This window comes from Copadichromis virginalis, linkage group LG13, assembly GCF_057382275.1.
Source record: "Copadichromis virginalis isolate Kocher_CV1m ecotype Utaka linkage group LG13, C_Virginalis_male_GT1.1, whole genome shotgun sequence".
NCBI classification, from domain to species: Eukaryota; Metazoa; Chordata; class Actinopteri; order Cichliformes; family Cichlidae; genus Copadichromis; species Copadichromis virginalis.
The window spans coordinates 2120938-2138125 of record NC_140630.1 but is presented as its reverse complement, the minus strand read 5'-3'; the positions used below and the strand labels follow the sequence as shown (position 1 = coordinate 2138125).

The following is a 17188-nucleotide window of genomic DNA, read 5'->3' as shown; positions in this document are numbered from 1 at the left end:
GAAATAAATCTTTGAGTTTCCATCAACGAACTGAGGCCTGGGATGTTGCAGGTACCCACGTGATGATGTCCTGTTGACCTGATTAACCCCGGAGTCCTGTGAAAAAGCTCTTTGTCAACGAGCTTATTATGAACATAAATAATACAGCGTGACTCATGCAGGGCTTTTAGAACACACACACACACACACAGAGCAGGAGACTCTTCACATTTGTCAAAACATGAAGATTCAGTCACTTCAGCTCTGCCATGTTAAACACTGAGTCATTACGAAGTTTCGTCGGCTGGAGCATCGTTGGGATGAGCCTGAAGCTCATCAACTCCACCCTGCAGGGCAGCGGAGCTCCTCCCTCAGACTGCGTCAGCCATAGAGGAGCTTCAGCTGCATATTAACTCCTCATTCGGTCTCAGGGAGCACACCTGCCACCTGTCAGGCAGAAGAGCCCAAACAGATCTCTGCATTTCACCTACAAAACCTTATTATTATGTTACGTTGTGTTTTTTTGTCACACTGTCACTTTGTTGCTCTTGTTTGCACATTTGCACGTGCACTTTGCTGTCTCTTAACAAAAAAAAGTCTTCCTTAGATAGTTAGATAGTTTTTGTTCATTTATGTTAGGCCAGTCTGTCTTGCCTCTGCTAGCCAGCTAACTAGGCCTCTTAGTTAGCTAGTTTAGTGTTTTCTGTTAATTTATGTTGCATGTAGCACCTTGGTCCCGGAGGAACGTTGTTTCGCTTCACTGTGTACTAACTGTACATGGTTGAAGTGACAATAAAGCCAACTTGACTTGACTCATGCTGTTTTGCTCACATTCATAGTCTACAAATGATTTATGAGCGAGGTTTGCACTCGTCTCTCATCTAGAGGAAACTGTTCAGTCACCTGTTGGACTCCCACCATCACAGGTGTATTCCACCTCAGTGCTGCCATCTTCTCAAATTACCGTTCCTGTTTGAGCAGGTCTTTTATTAAAAGTCTGAAGTAACCAACCACAACAGCAGTTGTCGTGAGCTGACACTGTATACATAATATAATAGATAAATGATGCTGCCGCCTGGCCTCAAACCTGTGTGACAGGTCAGCCCTGTGCGGCAGCCTCACCTCAGCAGGGCGGGAGGGGCGCTCGTATCCCGTCACCTGAGGGGACGAGCGCCCCCTCCTGTATAAGACAGATGCTTCAGCATCCACAAACACACTCCGGGCGGCAGCAGTCATGGCAGACTTCGGTGGCAAACCCGGGGGAAATGATGGGATTGCGCGTGCTTTGGGACAGCAAGCCGGTGAGTTTGAGGAAAATCTCTCAGATTTCATCAGCTTTAAATATTATTTCAAAGAAGAGAAGAGTTTTTATTCTGCTGTCTGCAACAGCTTCAAACCTCAGAGAGTTTCCTTCAAAAGGTTCAAAGTATGAAGCTAAAATGAAAGATTTTTAATTAGGTCATAACAGTTGAGTTGAATCTCTTCATTAGAAATGTAAACTTACGACCTCTGTTTATTTTGATGTTTCATTCTATTATCATGATTATGATTATCTTACTTTTTCTGTGGTTATCTAAACTGTCCACGCTTTTTAAAATCCTTTTGCTCTTTAAGCAAAAACAGAAAAATGGATAAAATGTTGTGTGGCGATCAGCTGACTGAGCACTCACACTTTAGTTCAGACTCACAACCAGGAAGCGATAACACTGTCTGATACTAAATCACAGACTTTATGAATGAGCAGTCATTTCATTTTCAGCCTGCAGTAAAAAAAATGTAAATATTTAACGTAATTTTTGGACTTTGTTGAGAAGACGAGGTGTGCAACAACATCGATGCAAACACCAACACCGACAGTTCCCCGGTTTGTCCGTCCACATTCCTGCGTGAAACTGACAGGAATTTCCACACGGCCGTGTCGGTGAGGGCGGCCTTGTTTACAGTGCAATCAATCATGTTGTCATAGAAACGTCAATGCAAAGTAAGTGTAATTATCGCACTCGGCCGTCGCTGTTCAGCCTGTTCTGCAAACTCAGCCGCTGAAGCTCAGGGAGCAGACACGAAGCACAGCAGGTACACGCCCACGTCACGCACGCCCACACCGCCCATCAGGTACTGCAGACACAAAAAGAGGAAACTGGTCCACGCGTACCCTTCCACAGCAACGCTAACGTGAGGCCAGAAGCTTTAGAGAGCGAGCTGAGGCCACCAGCTCCAACCTAGCTGCTCAGCATGTCTCCAAAAGTAGGGTCACCACAAACTAGCAGCACTACACGCACAGACACGGTTCACCTTTCAGCGGCCGTGGCTCCTGTTTCTTCCCTCTGCCTTCCCTGACCTTTCTTCCATCTGTGGCTGTGGAGCTGTGTCGGCAGGTTGCAGATGGCCAAGTACAGATGAAATAGCTCACGCTGAAAGTAGAAATAAGCAGTAATAATCAGTACATATAAATGTGATGGTGAGAGCCCTTCAGGTGAGGATGCCTAAACGCTGTTTGTTGTGCAGGTAAGGTGGTGGAGGGTGCAGTGAAGAAGGGCATGAGTGCATACGCACAGAAGGGGCAGAAGGGTGGCCAGGAGGGTGAGAAGAAGAAGGAAGGAGGAGGAGGAGGAGGAGGTCTCAACATCGATGACGTGCTGTCATCCGACGGTGGAAACAAAAACGAGGGTCAGGGAGGTGGAGGAGGTGGAGGAGGTGGAGGAGGTGAGCGCTGCCTAATGGAGCAGCATTTTTAAACATTTTGTGTTTACATGTGACTTGGCATCGTGCAGGATGAAAGCAGAAAGCTGATTTAGACCAAATATTTAAATTTGATGTGATTTCATTTTGAATTTGATGGCACCCTGTCACGTTATCATCCAAAAAAATCAAACCTGTACAGGTGTTATGAAAGAGGAAAATATCCACAGAGGTCAGTGTGTGGGAGTCGACTCGCTGCTGCCTCTGCTGGACGTGGGAGGAACTGCAGCTTCAGAGACGGCTCCATCTGTGTTTGTCTGATATTAATTTCTCGTTTCTCTCTCAGGTCTGGGGAACGTCGTTGGCGGGTTATTTAAATAGAAAACCTCCTTCAGCCCCATCAAACCTCCACCTGCAGCCTCCTGAGATGACTACATCATATCATGTTTGCTGTGTTTTATCTTCTTTCACTTCATGTTCAGCAGAAAATTCAAATTCTTCCGTCTGATTGTTTTATGATTATTATCATTATATTGTTTGTCCTGCCTTAATAAACAGGCACAATTAAAAGAGCTTTGTCACCAGTGTGCATTACTTCCTGCTTTATTGTTTAGTCAGATTTAAGCAGTGTCCCAAATCAGGGTCTGCATCCTCCTGAGGCCGCATCTGTAGGCCGATTATGTCACAGCGACATGACGAAGGCTGCTCCAAATGCGGCCGATAAATGCGTCCTTCATTTCCCCGGATTTGAAGGATGGCTCAGGTGTACAGACTGAGGGACCCACTGCTGCACATCATCTGTGAGGCTTTGCAGCCCTGATGATCCACCAGGACAAACTCAGCAGTGTGTGAGGAAGAGGAGGAGGAAGAGCCAGCAGCAGCTGACAGATGGAGAGAATAGACAGACTGTTCCCTGTTTGTGAAGGACTGCTAGGAAAGTTTAACATAACTGTCTGTGCTGAATCAGTCTTATTAGGTAATGTTCAAATAATGTGATCCTCCCAGTGTTTCCAGTGTGGGAGAAAGTACTCAGAGTACTCAGGGCCTTCAAGTTACACACTATGAAAGGCAGCAACAAGTTTAATGTTCAGAAACCTAAAGTCTGTATCAGCAGCAGAATGGAGCTAAAATAAATGTTGGTTTCAGTTCTATGAAGCTTTGAGTATTTTGGATCAGTAGCTGCTGTGTTTGTTGCATCATATTGCTGTAACTGTTTATATGCTTTATATATTCTGAGCTAAGTTGATCTATAGTGTTACATCATATTCTATAAGGATGTTATGTGTTTGTAGACTTTCTGCCCAGTTTGACCCATTTAGCAGACGTCAGCCTGTTTAAGGCTCTGATATCTATTCTGTGTGACTTAAAGAATAATCCTTTAATTGTCCCACAGGGGGAGATTTGGTTGTAACAACAGCAATAAAAACAAATATACAAACAAACAGGACACAGAACAGAAACATACACTTTTTTTTTTTAATATTTACATCAAAGACCATAGTTACCAAAAACAGAGTACTGTACAGTTATTAAAATTAAATACAGATAAGAGGCAAACCCAGGCTGTAGTGTGAATTGGTTAAAGCAGTTATGACATGGTCTGATTTTCTCACCCAATACAGGAATATTTCATATATCAGTCGACTCTTCATTCTATCAGACACAGTTATCACAGCTCCTACATTTGCTTTTTACACATATATGTAAGCACTGAGCCAAATTTAGTGATGCCAACATATTAAAAGAACAATATTTGTCTCTTATATATAACACATCTGTATATACACTGTCAAAGATACTTACTTGTCTTTGAGTGAAGATTTAAGGTGAGGAAATATAAATAACTGCAGCTTGAATCTTTACTGAAGCTCAGTATTAGACACAGAGTTCAAGCTCACTGCTGTAATAACTAATTAGGACAGAGGCCTTAGACCTCCTGTCCTAATTTCCTCTCCTTTCTATTATTGTACGATCTTCTGTACGATATAAAGCGCCAATATAAATTCCAATTAGTTGAAGAGATCAAAGCATTATTCAGGTTATTAAGTTTAAGTAAAATATTCTAATACGCTGTGAAAAGACTTAAACGTTATAGACTTCATCTGTGTAAACAAGCTTTTTTGTGAACTCAAAAATAAGCCTGTTTTCAGCTTTGTGACCTTTTTGCGTAGCCTAATGCTCTCCAAATTCAGGGGCAGCATGCTTCAAAGGACCCGACCCACCTGGTCCACGTAGGACGGGTCCTTCAAAGGCCGGGTAGGCCAGAAGTGCGGAAGCGTAGAGCTGCCACCCAGGCAAAAGAAAAATACAAGTGTATCACGTTATAACGTGAAAGGTTTATTGTTCTAACAAGATACTTTTCCTGTTTGTACAATATAATATTTATATTGTACGAACGTGATAATTATGTATATTGTAATAACGTGATATTATGTTGTTCAAACAGGAAACGTATCTTGTTAGAACAATAAACCTTTCACGTTATAACGTGATACACTTGTATTTTTCTTTTGCCTGGGTGGCAGCTCTACGCTTCCGTACAGAAGTGAGTGGCCTACCCGGCCTACTGAAATTATCCATTGAATTAGCTAAGTAATTCCTAAATGCGTGTAGATTAAATAAAATTATTTTACCTGGATGTGATTGTCTCTGATGAGTCTAAGGTACCAAACATGCCGGTGACAACGATAAAGTTTTTCCAGCTCCTCGAGAATGAAAAATGTACAAAACAACGGAGCGACATTTCTGGGTCAATTTTAAAGTTTTCACGCTGTGGCGCTAGTGACCGGACAAAAAGTGGAAGTAAGGGTGGACTTGAACAAAGGCTAGAAGGATTTCACAGCCGCTCATTTCCGGCTTTCCTGTATATACAGTTCTGGTTGTTGCAGATAGGGGGGGGGACTGTAGTTATCGGTGCATGTATGAGTTCAGGGTGGTTATGGAAGAAACTGTTTCTGAGTCTGTGGGTCTTTGTGCTGATGCACCTGTTCAGCTTGTACTTCCTGAGGACTCTCAGGAAGTACTCTCAGGAAGTACACTTCCTGAGGTAAAGTTCTAGACTAAACCAATATTATATATAATAATAATAATAATAATAATAATAATAAAGATTTTAGACCTTTCCCCAAGCTTCCCTTATGAAGTAAGACCTTGGAGAGGATTGTACATACCCAGCTGTTAGACTACTTGAATGACTCGCAGCTGTCTGAAATCTTCAGATCCGGTTTTAAGCCCTTTCACAGTCTCTTGTTAAAGCTATGAATGACATTCTTGTTGCGACTGATCCTGGTAAATATGCTGTGCTTGTGTATTGGACATGACAGCTGCATTTGACACAGTGGACCACGACCTGCTGATCTCCCGCTTACACCACTGTGTGGGAATTTCTGATTTGGCATTGTCATGGATAAAATCAAATCTGTCCAAAAGGAGTTTTTGTGTTAAGCTGGCCCTCCGTGGTCCCTCTGCTTTGGGGTGTGCCCCAGGGATCTATCCTCGGGCCCTTATTTTTCTCGCTGTATTTACTCCCTCTTGGTGCGATTTTTCGTAAACACTGAGTGTCATTTCGTTTGCATGCTGATGACTGTCAGCTTTATTTACCTTTAAGTCATTTGGATACCTCCACATGTCAATCTCTGCTTGACTGTCTTAGCGATGTCAAATAATTTTCTATATTTTAATGATCGCAATTCGGAAACAAATTTATTTGGCCCGCATCGTTCTACTGATTCTCCAGATGTCGATTTTGGTGTTTTGACCTCCCATCTGAAAAGTTCAATCATTAATCTTGGTGTTAAATTTGATTCCGCACTTACCTTCATGGTCATGTAAATATTAAAATCAGCTTTTTATCACCTCAGACGCCTGTCGAAGGTCAAGCCTTTCCTTTCCAAACACAATTCGGGAACTCTTATTCATGCTTTTATCACCTCACGTCTGGACTATTGTAATTCCCTTTTAATAGGGATCGGGTCGCGCACTTTGTCAAACCTGCAGTTAGTGCAAAATGTAGCAGCACAATTTTTAACCGGTAGTAGAAAATTCAATCACATCACTCCGGTTCTGGATTCTTTACATTGGCTCCCATTGAATTTAGGATTCGTTTAAAGTCTTTTATTGGTTTTTAAATGTTTAAATGGTCTGGCTGTGGGGAATGAGGGCCCTGGACTCTTTATGCTGAGCAGCGTGTTTATTTACAGTGCAGCAGAATGACAATATATCCCCGTGCGCTCCCGTGTCGTGTCTTCTTCTCAAAAGTCCGTGCTCGCCATTCCCGTGTGTCCGCACACCCTGTGCTCGCTGCCCTCCAGTGTTCCACGCTCCTCCTGAGGGGAAATAACAGAGGCAGCTGTCAAGACACTTAATTCCAGTAGACACACACTCACAGACTTAAACTAAGCTAGAAGACTGACGTGGAGTCTCACGCAACAATCCAACGTCGAGGCGCGCTCAGCCACACTGTTAAACCTGGCACCTGGCAGACACACCCACCAGGCCTGAAGAACCGGTGCTCTGTCACACCCACACACACACCTATACACAAACACATGGAAACAAAGGGCAGCAGCACCAAAAATACACATGCTTATTCAAAATCCCTGGATCCTTCAGACCCAGGCCGGTGACACCGGCTCCTGTCATGTTCCTGCTCGCTCGTGGCGTTCAGCTGAGCAGCTGTTGCTGTCGGTACCTATGTCGCAGCCAAAACTCAGGAGAACGAGGGTTCTCAATTGCAGCTCCGATGCTTCCCCTCCATATTAGACAAGCGTCATCAGTGCAGGTCTTTAAATCCAGATTGAAAACCTATTTTTATTCCCGGCTTTTAACTCTGTAGGAAACTGACACCTTTCTTCTCAGTTTTATAGTATGTTTAATTTTGCTTGTTGTGTTGATTTGTGTTGTTCAGCACTTTGGTCTGCCTGCTGTGTTTTTAAAGTGCTATACAAATAAACGATGATGTTGAAATATTAAAGGTAAAAATATTAATGCTGCAGTAGAATATTCCGACTGCTACAGGTGTTGAACTTTGAGCTCATTTTAAATACTTCATATATTCTGTTTATGCATCATATTCTATAAATCATGTGTTTACATGACACGCAGCACAATCACGTGTGGATGTCCACATATCTACGAAATCCGCTGAAAAGGCTCAAGCTGTGTGGGAAATGGTTAACCGTTGGGATCTACAGGGTTATTAAAATGTAAATGAAAAATGAAGCACTGGCAAAAAAAAAGTCAACAGGCTGTAAAGTAAAAGAGTAAAATGTCTGTGACAGCGCTGTGGGACACGGGGACACGGGGAGAGGACAGCGCTTTACTTTTAGATTTGTCCTGCTGGGACACCACTGCTCCAAACGAATGCACAAAACCATCACCGCAGCACAACAAACAGCAGTTCAGCTGTCAGAACCACACTCTGTGTTTTACATTTCTGTGAGGTCACAGCAGGTGGAACAGGTCGAGCTGGTCTGCAAACACACCTGAGAGGTGTCACCGGCTCCAGTCTCACCTCCACCTGCCTGAGAAGGGAAACGTCTCCTCACAGCAACACAGAAAATCACAGACATGGACAAACTGGCCGGGATTGTCGGGAAAAAAGTGGGTGAGTGCAAAAACAGTAATAATGATAAATGGAAAAGAAGTGAAGCTGATTCGTTTTTCTGCTCCTGCTTTGATTGGTGGAGCAGGCGGAGCTGCAGTCAGGTGGAAACTCAAACTTAAGTTTTTTTAGTTGAGCTGATGCACAGACAACAGTAACAACAACTCTTTCAGTGTGTGCTCAAATACTGGACTCAACAGGACAGCTTTTTTCATAATGCTCAGACACATCACAGACCCTGATTCGCTTTGATGGAGAGAAACACAAATAACAGTTTAATTCTTTTATCTTTAATAGTTTTGATATTTTCATGTTCAAGCATTGTCTCAGATTTCAATGTGTGAAAAATACTTTTACAGCTTACATGACAAAGTCGAGACTGGACAACCTTTCTAAACCAGTACGATACACAGTGACATTGCAAACATGCTCACTGTGATCTCACAAGTTCAAGTGAGATCATCTTTTCAAAGATGGCCTCCGGAGCTGGAAAATATAGTTGGAAAATTACTCTCGTTGGGTTCAGCTGAGTGATTATTACTGATTATCAGTATTAACAGTTACCTGGCATGGTTTAACATCCATAAAGCCTTTATACGAGTCGCAGTGGGACAACACCTGATTCTGCGGCTATAAAGGAAACTGAGGAAGAGGAACAGGAAGTGGAAGTGCAGGAAAGAACGTCGTGTATACCCATTATTTTAAACTTGTGCTTTTCGTACAGGAGATGCGGTGGAGGGTGCGGTGAAGGGCGCTCTGCATTTAGGGAACAAAGACAAAGACAAGAATAAGAAGAAAGGTGGAGGAGGAATCTTCTCACGGACAGGAGGCGACAAGGACAAAAAGAAGGAGGTGGACAAGGGCGAAGACAAAGGAGGACTCTTCAACAGAGAGGACGAATATGAGAAGGAGCGGAAGTCCGGATTCAAGGGTCTCTTCACTGAAGGGCCGCTCCCTGAAGCTGGCGGTGGTGGCGGAGCAGCGATGGAAGGAGAAGGTGAAGAAAAACCACAAAGTGCTTCTGCCAACGATGGGGGTACGTATGAGGAGCAGGACTGCACATCGCTCCGTCACACTGAAGCCTCTTTGTATATGGCAACCTCGGAAGTGTACAAGCTGTGCCGCTGAATGGATTCGTTCATAATGTCTCACTTTTGGTTCTTCTCAGATTTGCTGGATGATCTTTTCGAATTGGCTGAAGAAACATCTCAAGGAAACTAAAACAGGAAGCTGTAAAGCACATCCCGACCCCCGAGGAATCAACTCCCACTCCTGAATAAAGACTAAAAAAAAAATCCACTTTTTTGTCCGTCTTTCAGAAACGCACAGCTTCAGGCAGATAACTCGTAAGCTGGAAAGGAAATGGCGTGCCACAAACCATTAGAGGAAAAATGACCAATAATCATCCCACAGATGTAATATTATCTACAGCTACTCTTAGTACCATTGATGTTAAGTTAGACTCTTTTTCTCCAATTGATCTTTCTGAGTTAACTTCAATAATTACTTCCTCCAAACCATCAACGTGTCTTTTAGACCCCATTCCTACAAAACTGCTCAAAGAAGTCCTGCCATTAATTAATTCTTCGATCTTAAATATGATCAACCTATCTCTAATAATCAGCATTTAATCATTTGTTATTATTAGAGCTGTCAGCATTAACATGGATCAATCCAACCAATCACAGCAGATGGCCCCGCCCCTCCCTGAGCCTGGTTCTGCCGGAGGTTTCTTCCTGTTAAAAGGGAGTTTTTCCTTCCCACTGTTGCCAGAGTGCTGCTCATAGGGGGTCATATGATTGTTGGGTAATAAAAACTAAAATGCTTGAACATGGACTTTAAATACATTCATTTATTGTTTCTGGTTTGGTTGTCCTTTAATATTGAATAAATTAAATGAATAAATTAGTTATGTGGAATTATTACTCTGGTCAAACAGAGTCTCTGAGGTAGCTCATCACACACATAAATAATCCATTTCTATGAACTGATCTAAATGTGAGGAGAAAATAACTGAAACGTTGCACAGGTACTGTTTGGTATGACAGTCTACCTGTGACACAGGTGACCAATCAATGACCTTTCTGTGACCTGATGGGGGGTCGTGAATATATGTAATACATGAATACATAAATTAGATGTATAACAAAAAAATAATTATAAAATATGTAATATATGTATATATTGTAAGGCAGACCCTACAATAGTACATACAGAGAAAAACCCAACAATCATATGACCCCCTATGAGCAGCACTTTGGCGACAGTGGGAAGGAAAAACTCCCTTTTAACAGGAAGAAACCTCCGGCAGAACCAGGCTCAGGGAGGGGCGGGGCCATCTGCTGTGATTGGTTGGGGTGAGAGAAGGAAGACAGGATACAGACATGCTGTGGAAGAGAGACAGAGATTAATAACAGATATGATTCAATGCAGAGAGGTCTGTTAATACATAGTGAGTGAGGAAGGTGACTGGAAAGGAAAAACTCAATGCATCATGGGAATCCCCGGCAGCCTACGTCTATTGCAGCATAACTAAGGGAGGATTCAGGGTCACCTGGTCCAGCCCTAACTATATGCTTTAGCAAAAAGGAAAGTTTGTGTCAAGGCTCTGTGTGCGGGCAGGCAGAGATGAGGATCCAAATGCAGGACTCGGAAAATGGAATGTAACTCAAAAAACCTCAGCTTTATTGCGGGCAGGAAAACAAACATAAAGTGAGGACGGAACACTGAGACCAAGAACACACAGGCAAAAACTGATGGTACGACGCAACACTGAGCATGGGAAAACACAGGGCTTATATACACAGGGTAGTAACGGGGGAATCTGCAACAGGAGGGAGACACAGCTGGGAGAGATCAGGGCTAACGAGACAGGGGAGCTAAGCTGCACACACTAACATAAGACAAAGACTTTCACAATAAAACAGGAAACATGAATTACTAAACAAGCATGCAGACTTTACACTGAGAGACAGACAGAATGACACATGGAATCTGAACTAAACTAAACGTGAGATATAACTGAGAACAAATCCTTAAGCACGGATAAACAGAAACAAGAAACTAATAATAATCATCATCATCACTACGAGAAGAAAACAATCCATGAAGCAGAAATAAACCAAAACATAATAAACTCAAAATACTGGGTCCAACGGACCCAGAACCGTGACAGTTTGAAGCCTAATCTTGAAAGTAGAGATAGTGTCTGTCTCCTGAATCCAAACTGGAAGCTGGTTCCACAGAAGAGGGGCCTGAAAACTGAAGGCTCTGCCTCCCATTCTACTTTTAAATACTCTAGGAACAACAAGTAGGCCTGCAGAGCGAGAGCGAAGTGCTCTAATAGGGTGATATGGTACTACAAGGTCATTAAGATAAGATGGGGCCTGATTATTTAAGACCTTGTATGTGAGGAGCAGGATTTTGAATTCTGGATTTAACAGGAAGCCAAAACAGGAGAAATCTGCTCTCTCTTTCTAGTCCCTGTCAGGACTCTTGCTGCAGCATTTTGGATCAGCTGAAGGCTTTTCAGTGAGTTTTTAGGACTTCCTGATAATAATGAATTACAGTCGTCCATCCTGGAAGTAATAAATGCATGAACTAGTTTTATTCTAGGGTCAGATTTGTTATTTTACAGGGGAGCACGTGCACATTGTGTACTGTGCACGTGCACTGGTACAGACTACAAATAACATCTGAGCATCAGAGCAGTAGCTGAGAGTAGAAGCAGAAACAGAAAGTAGCGTATCATAGAAATACTTACTCACTGATTTTGCTTTTGTTTTCAGGTGAGTCACAGTTTAACAGTTCATACACTGTTATTTAAAGTGTGAAGTGTCTGTGGCCTGAAGAGCGTGGCAGCACTTTGAGCTCACATTCAGTGATGGGCGGTTTGTGTTGGCTCATGTTTTGGAACTAGTTCGATGCACAGAAACATACGAAGTAACGTCAGTACAGAAAAGGAGAGGACTTCTGTGAATGATGAATTAGCCGGTGGAACAGGTCGGGCTGCTCTGCAGACACACCTGATTCCTCAGCTGAGCCACCTGATGGGCGTCGTCGGCCGCGCTCTCACCTGAGAGCTGAACTTAAAGCACACCTGAGTGCGCCTCAGAGACAGAAACACCGCAGAGATGGACAACCTCGCACAGATAGCCGGCCAAAAAGCGGGTGAGTAAAAAAACAAACCACCCGTTTATGGTCTGATTCGAAACAGTGAAACTGGCATAAACTCTTCTACTGCAGACATGTAAAGAGGAAAAGATGTTTCATTAGTAAAACCTGAGATTTTCGCAGCCTTTGTTGTTGGCGAGACGGGTCAGAGCAGCTCCTTCCTGCCGGGCTTCACCTCCTCTTTGGCTCCTTTGGTCAGTTTTGTTGCTTGTTGTTAGAAGCAGGCTCAGAGAGGCAGAGGGCAGATTTATTCTGCGTATCAAGAAAAAAAACAGCTCATATTTTCTTTAGTTTTTGTTCATTTTTACGTCCTTTTGTTCAGGTTACCTGACTTTACCTGGTGCAGGTGAGAAGGCTGCCGTTTTAGTTAATATTCCCCTTTTCAGATTAAGTTAACTTGTGTTTAAGCATTTATTAATGATTGTTAATTATGCATACCCGACCTGTTAACTGATCGTAACTGTGATGTGAGTCCCACGCCCCCCTCGTCAGGGACGAGTCAGAGCTGAGGAATTGCTAGAAAAACCTGTCTGTGTGAGGAGTCAGTCATTTGGGAGGGGCTCAGAGTAGAGACGCCACTTGTCCACGTCATAACATGGGTTCATCTGAGGGCACCTCCCGGGCACCTCTTAGGTGAGGCCCTGGGGCACTCCTGAGTGTCCACCAGAAGATGAGGAGGTGAGGTCATCTGGTCATTATCGGGTCTAAAATGACTCGATACAGCCTCAGAAGAACAAAAGTGTGACGCACTGCATCATGTCAGCATTTATTTGATAGGAACTAAAGCAAACTGACTCCGCCCCCTGATTCAGCAGCATTAAGTTGCAGTGATGGTTTCTGTTGTGTCCTGTAATGTTAGATACCAAACGGCACCAGCACAGGGTGGTGCTGTAAAAAGGAAGAAAATGTCGTCCAGCAAGAGATCGCCAAGGTGACGAACTGATAAACAGACATGTGACTCCCTGCTGCATTTCATTATGTAAACATATGTGCTGTGTCCATTAAAGGGCAGCAGTTTCCTCTTTGCAGCGTCGCTTCAGCTCATTCAGGTTTGCAGCATTCATTCATGCTCAGCTCTGAGCTCTGCAGCAGCTCCATGCAGACGTGCTGTCGCAGATTTGCAGCTGCGCTCAGAGCTTTGTCCTGCTGATGACCAGTTTGGTCCGAACTTTCTGTGAGACAGACGGCCTCACGCTGACTCAAGAATACTTTGGTGTAGAGAGGAGCTCGTGGTGCACTCAGATCATCATTCCTCCTCCACGGTGCTCACAGCTGCTCTGAGGCGTTTGTTTCCTCCAAACGTGCTGCTGTCCATGACGGGTTCAGAAGCAGCTTTGCTGCCGTGTTCTGTTAAAGAGAAGAATATGGCTTTCTCCTGCAGCCCTCCAAACAACCCACATTTGATGGACAAGTATGGCTGTCATGAAATTTAACCTTTACTGAGGCCTGCAGAGTCTGAGACAGAGCTGTTGGATCTCACCTCTGGGTGAATTTTGGGAACGTTACTGAGTTTCTCCTCAGAGCTTTCAAAACATTAAATGAGGAAAATGTGTTGGAAACCTGAGCTGCAGAGAAGGGGGGCAGTGGAGATCGAGAAAAGATGTTTTTGAACCTAAAGTGTTTGTTTTTTCCGAGCAGGTAGCTTGGTGGAGGGGGCAGTGAAGGGAGCTCTGAATTCAGCCAACAAGAACAAAGGTGAGAAGAAAGGAGGAGGCGGCGGCATCTTCTCGATGTTTGGAGGCAACAAGAACAAAAATAAGGACAAAGATGATAAAGGAGCGCCCCTCCCAAATGTGCCCAACAAAGATGATAGTGGGGGCAAGAAACCAGTACCCGAAGGGAATTTAGCGGGAACTACAGGAGGGAGCGTGGGACCGACGATGGGAGGAGGTGCAGGAGGGAGCGTGGGACCGACGATGGGAGGAGGTGCAGGAGGAAGTGGAGGATCAGCTGGACCTGTAGGACAGGAAGGAGTCACAACAGACAGAGGTAGGGATAAAGAGACCCTCCTGTTGGTGCTCAGCTGTCCGCTCACTGAAGATGAAGCCATGAAGGCTTAAAGTCAGGAAGTTGTTGCTAAAAGAAAACATGTCAGGAAGTGACAAAAGAAAGAATCAGCTACAGGCAGGGTGCTCGCTGCAAGCACCAGTTTTTGCCCCTCAGCAGGCTTCCTGAAGTCAGCCATTCAGAGGAAGCCTTGATAAAAGTTAAAGGGGTTTTTAGGTACTGGGATTCTGGATGAGTCCAGAAATCCAAAGCAGATATATTCACACACATGTTGCATGTTTTGGTTTAAGTATGTCATGACTTTACGCCTTCATCACTCACTGGTTTAAGTTGTCTTTAGTGAACCTCCGACTGACGTATCAGCAGCCCAGACTCACGTATAATCTGTTTAGAGTTAGTAACCTATCCTCTGTCTTCTTGGTTTGTCTCAGATCTGATGGATGATCTGTTCGAGCTGGGAGACGAAATGAAAGGGAACTGAAGCAAAAGGAAGAAAACCCGACTCCCACAACCACTCAGAGAAGATCCGGAAGGACGAGAGCGCCCACATTTTTCTCTGGTCTACAGTTTTGCACAGAACTAAAGATTTTAATGCATTATCAGCCTATTATTCACCGTGTTTTATTCACCGTGTTTTCTGCTTTTAGATAACCAGTCAGTGTGTTTAACTTTATCATAATAATAGCACCAGCAAAGACGTTATGAATGAATAAATTTAAATGTTTTACTGGAGGGGACTTTTCCTTCTTTTGGTCAGTTTGTCAGTATTTTGTCTCGTAGAAGCTTCTCGTAAACTCCATGGTGGATGTTTTAAAGCATATATTAGTTTTAATTTTAAGAAAAATAAACATCTTACACATAGATATTTCAATATATGATCATTGAAAATCAATAAAAGCAATCTGAAATAAATACTGTCATAACAAACAGAATTAAATAAAGAAATAAATTTATGAAAATGTGTTTTTTTCCATTTACTTCTGATGTTTTTCCTTATGTTGACATACACTTTGATTCATTATAAACTCAATCATTTAAATAACATTTCAAACCGAAATGTAAAAGTAGTCACAGAAATAAGAGTATCTCAGATATTAGAATAAGACAAAGGCATTAAAATGCTTCGATGAAACACTGGGAACAGCAGTGACGTCTGAACAACTGTCAGCTCTGCAGTCTTTGCCTAAATGTTTTTATACTGTTTAAATATTTAAATGAGAGCTAAGCTAAAGCAGCTCGTTTCAGACAGAGTAGCTTAGTATGAGATTACTGGATGATGCAGGTCCAGGATTAAAAGAACAAAGGAGACGATGAAGAAATGTGTTTCTTTGCAGATGTCTAGATATTGTGTGTCCAAAAAGGTCGATTCTGTTCATCTGGACGTTTTCAGTGGGAGAAACGTTTGGTCATCATCCAGCTGACTCCTTCAGTCTCAGCTGACTGCAGGTTTCAATCTTATAAACAGGACATTTGCATAATGACTGAAATCAGCCCACTGAAGGAACAATGGGCTGGGAGCTCAGTTTATGATCATTATTATGCAAACTGTCATGAGCCATTGATCAGCAACACTGATCAGTGGCAGGTTAGCCTTCTTAGACTGTGAGATTTACATGGGTAATGTATGGTTTGTAAAGTGAAACATGCTGAAATTAATGGCAACATTTTTCCACATGTAGCTCAAAACCTTTCAAAAACCTTTTTTCGAGTCATTTTTTACAACATTTAGTAAAATATTTGTAACTTTTCATATTTAAAACACAATTTTAAATGTTAAATCTAAATGTTGAATTTAAATCTTATTATATTTAAATCTAAATCTAAATGTTAAATCTAAATATTTAGCTAACATGCAAATTTATTGTACGAATCAACGGAAATACCAAAATAAAAGCTTTACGAAATCCTCGGGTGCAAAAGTGTGCCGGTAGTGGTCAGATTGTGTCTGCTCTCCCTGATGGTCACTTCTCACCGCCATGAGCTGCTTCACTTCTTGCCTACCAGCACGTCCAGCGATTTAGCTGGACATGTGCTGCAGCGATTGTGAAGTGGAGACCACAGCTGCTGAGAGCGCACTACTGCTGAACCTCTGGTTGGCCGACAAAACGGATCTTCCGATGTTTTCAGCTAAATCGCTGGACGTGCTGGTAGGCAAGAAGTGAAGCAGCTCATGGCCTCCTGTAACATTTAGAGTTAACATTTAAGATTTAGATTTAACATCCATCCATCCATCTTCTTCAGCTTATCCGAGGCCGGGTCGCGGGGGCAGCAGCCTAAGCAAAGAGGCCCAGACCTCCCTCTCCCCAGCCACCTCCTCCAGCTTATCCGGGGGAATACCAAGGCGTTCCCAGGCCAGCCGAGAGATATAATCTCTCCAGCGTGTCCTGGGTCTGTCCCGGGGCCTCCTCCCGGTGGGACATGCCTGGAACACCTCACCCAGGAGGCGCCCAGGGGGCATCCTTGTCAGATGCCCGAACCACCTCAGCTGGCTCCTTTCGATGTGGAGCAGCAGCGGCTCTACTCTGAGCCCCTCCCGGACGGCCGAACTTCTCACCCTATCTCTAAGGGAGAGGCCAGCCACCCTTCGGTGGAAGCTCATTTCTGCCGCTTGTATCCGCGATCTCGTTCTTTCGGTCACTACCCACAGCTCGTGGCCATAGGTGAGGGTAGGGACGTAGATCGACCGGTAAATTGAGAGCTTCGCTTTTACACTCAGCTCCCTCTTGACCAGGACGGTCCGGTGCAGCG

The 17188-nt window shown here is 43.5% G+C and overlaps 2 protein-coding genes and 1 long non-coding RNA gene across 4 annotated transcripts; all 3 read left to right on the top strand.

Moving 5' to 3' along the window:
• The first annotated feature begins 1123 nt into the window (after positions 1-1123).
• LOC146694899 (uncharacterized) lies at positions 1124-3245 on the top strand. 2 transcript variants are annotated; one of them, XR_014923493.1, is made up of 3 exons: positions 1124-1280; positions 2485-2682; positions 3005-3245. It is a non-coding gene; the product is annotated as an uncharacterized LOC146694899 (long non-coding RNA). The 2 variants fall into 2 exon arrangements; XR_014923495.1 differs by having other exon boundaries at positions 1141-1280; positions 2485-2673.
• Positions 3246-8151: 4906 nt separating this feature from the next.
• On the top strand, positions 8152-10096 carry LOC146694898 (uncharacterized). Its single transcript, XM_085476886.1, has 3 exons — positions 8152-8263; positions 8985-9296; positions 9429-10096. Exons 1-3 carry the CDS (start codon positions 8227-8229, stop codon positions 9479-9481), a joined length of 402 nt encoding a protein of 133 aa, XP_085333012.1. The 5' UTR covers positions 8152-8226; the 3' UTR covers positions 9482-10096.
• Positions 10097-12048: 1952 nt separating this feature from the next.
• LOC146694897 (uncharacterized) lies at positions 12049-15399 on the top strand. Its single transcript, XM_085476885.1, has 3 exons — positions 12049-12430; positions 14072-14422; positions 14872-15399. The coding sequence occupies exons 1-3, from the start codon at positions 12394-12396 to the stop codon at positions 14919-14921; spliced, it is 438 nt and encodes a 145-aa protein (XP_085333011.1). The 5' UTR covers positions 12049-12393; the 3' UTR covers positions 14922-15399.
• Positions 15400-17188: the final 1789 nt, after the last annotated feature.

Excerpts from the sequence above, each read along its gene's own strand:
- LOC146694898 (XM_085476886.1), top strand. The coding sequence starts at position 8,227 with ATGGACAAACTGGCCGGGATTGTCGGGAAAAAAGTGG. Across the intron at positions 8,264-8,984 it reads GATTGTCGGGAAAAAAGTGG|GAGATGCGGTGGAGGGTGCG; the intron begins GTGAGTGCAAAA and ends CTTTTCGTACAG. Across the intron at positions 9,297-9,428 it reads TGCTTCTGCCAACGATGGGG|ATTTGCTGGATGATCTTTTC; the intron begins GTACGTATGAGG and ends GGTTCTTCTCAG.
- LOC146694897 (XM_085476885.1), top strand. The coding sequence starts at position 12,394 with ATGGACAACCTCGCACAGATAGCCGGCCAAAAAGCGG. Across the intron at positions 12,431-14,071 it reads GATAGCCGGCCAAAAAGCGG|GTAGCTTGGTGGAGGGGGCA; the intron begins GTGAGTAAAAAA and ends TTTTCCGAGCAG. Across the intron at positions 14,423-14,871 it reads AGGAGTCACAACAGACAGAG|ATCTGATGGATGATCTGTTC; the intron begins GTAGGGATAAAG and ends GGTTTGTCTCAG.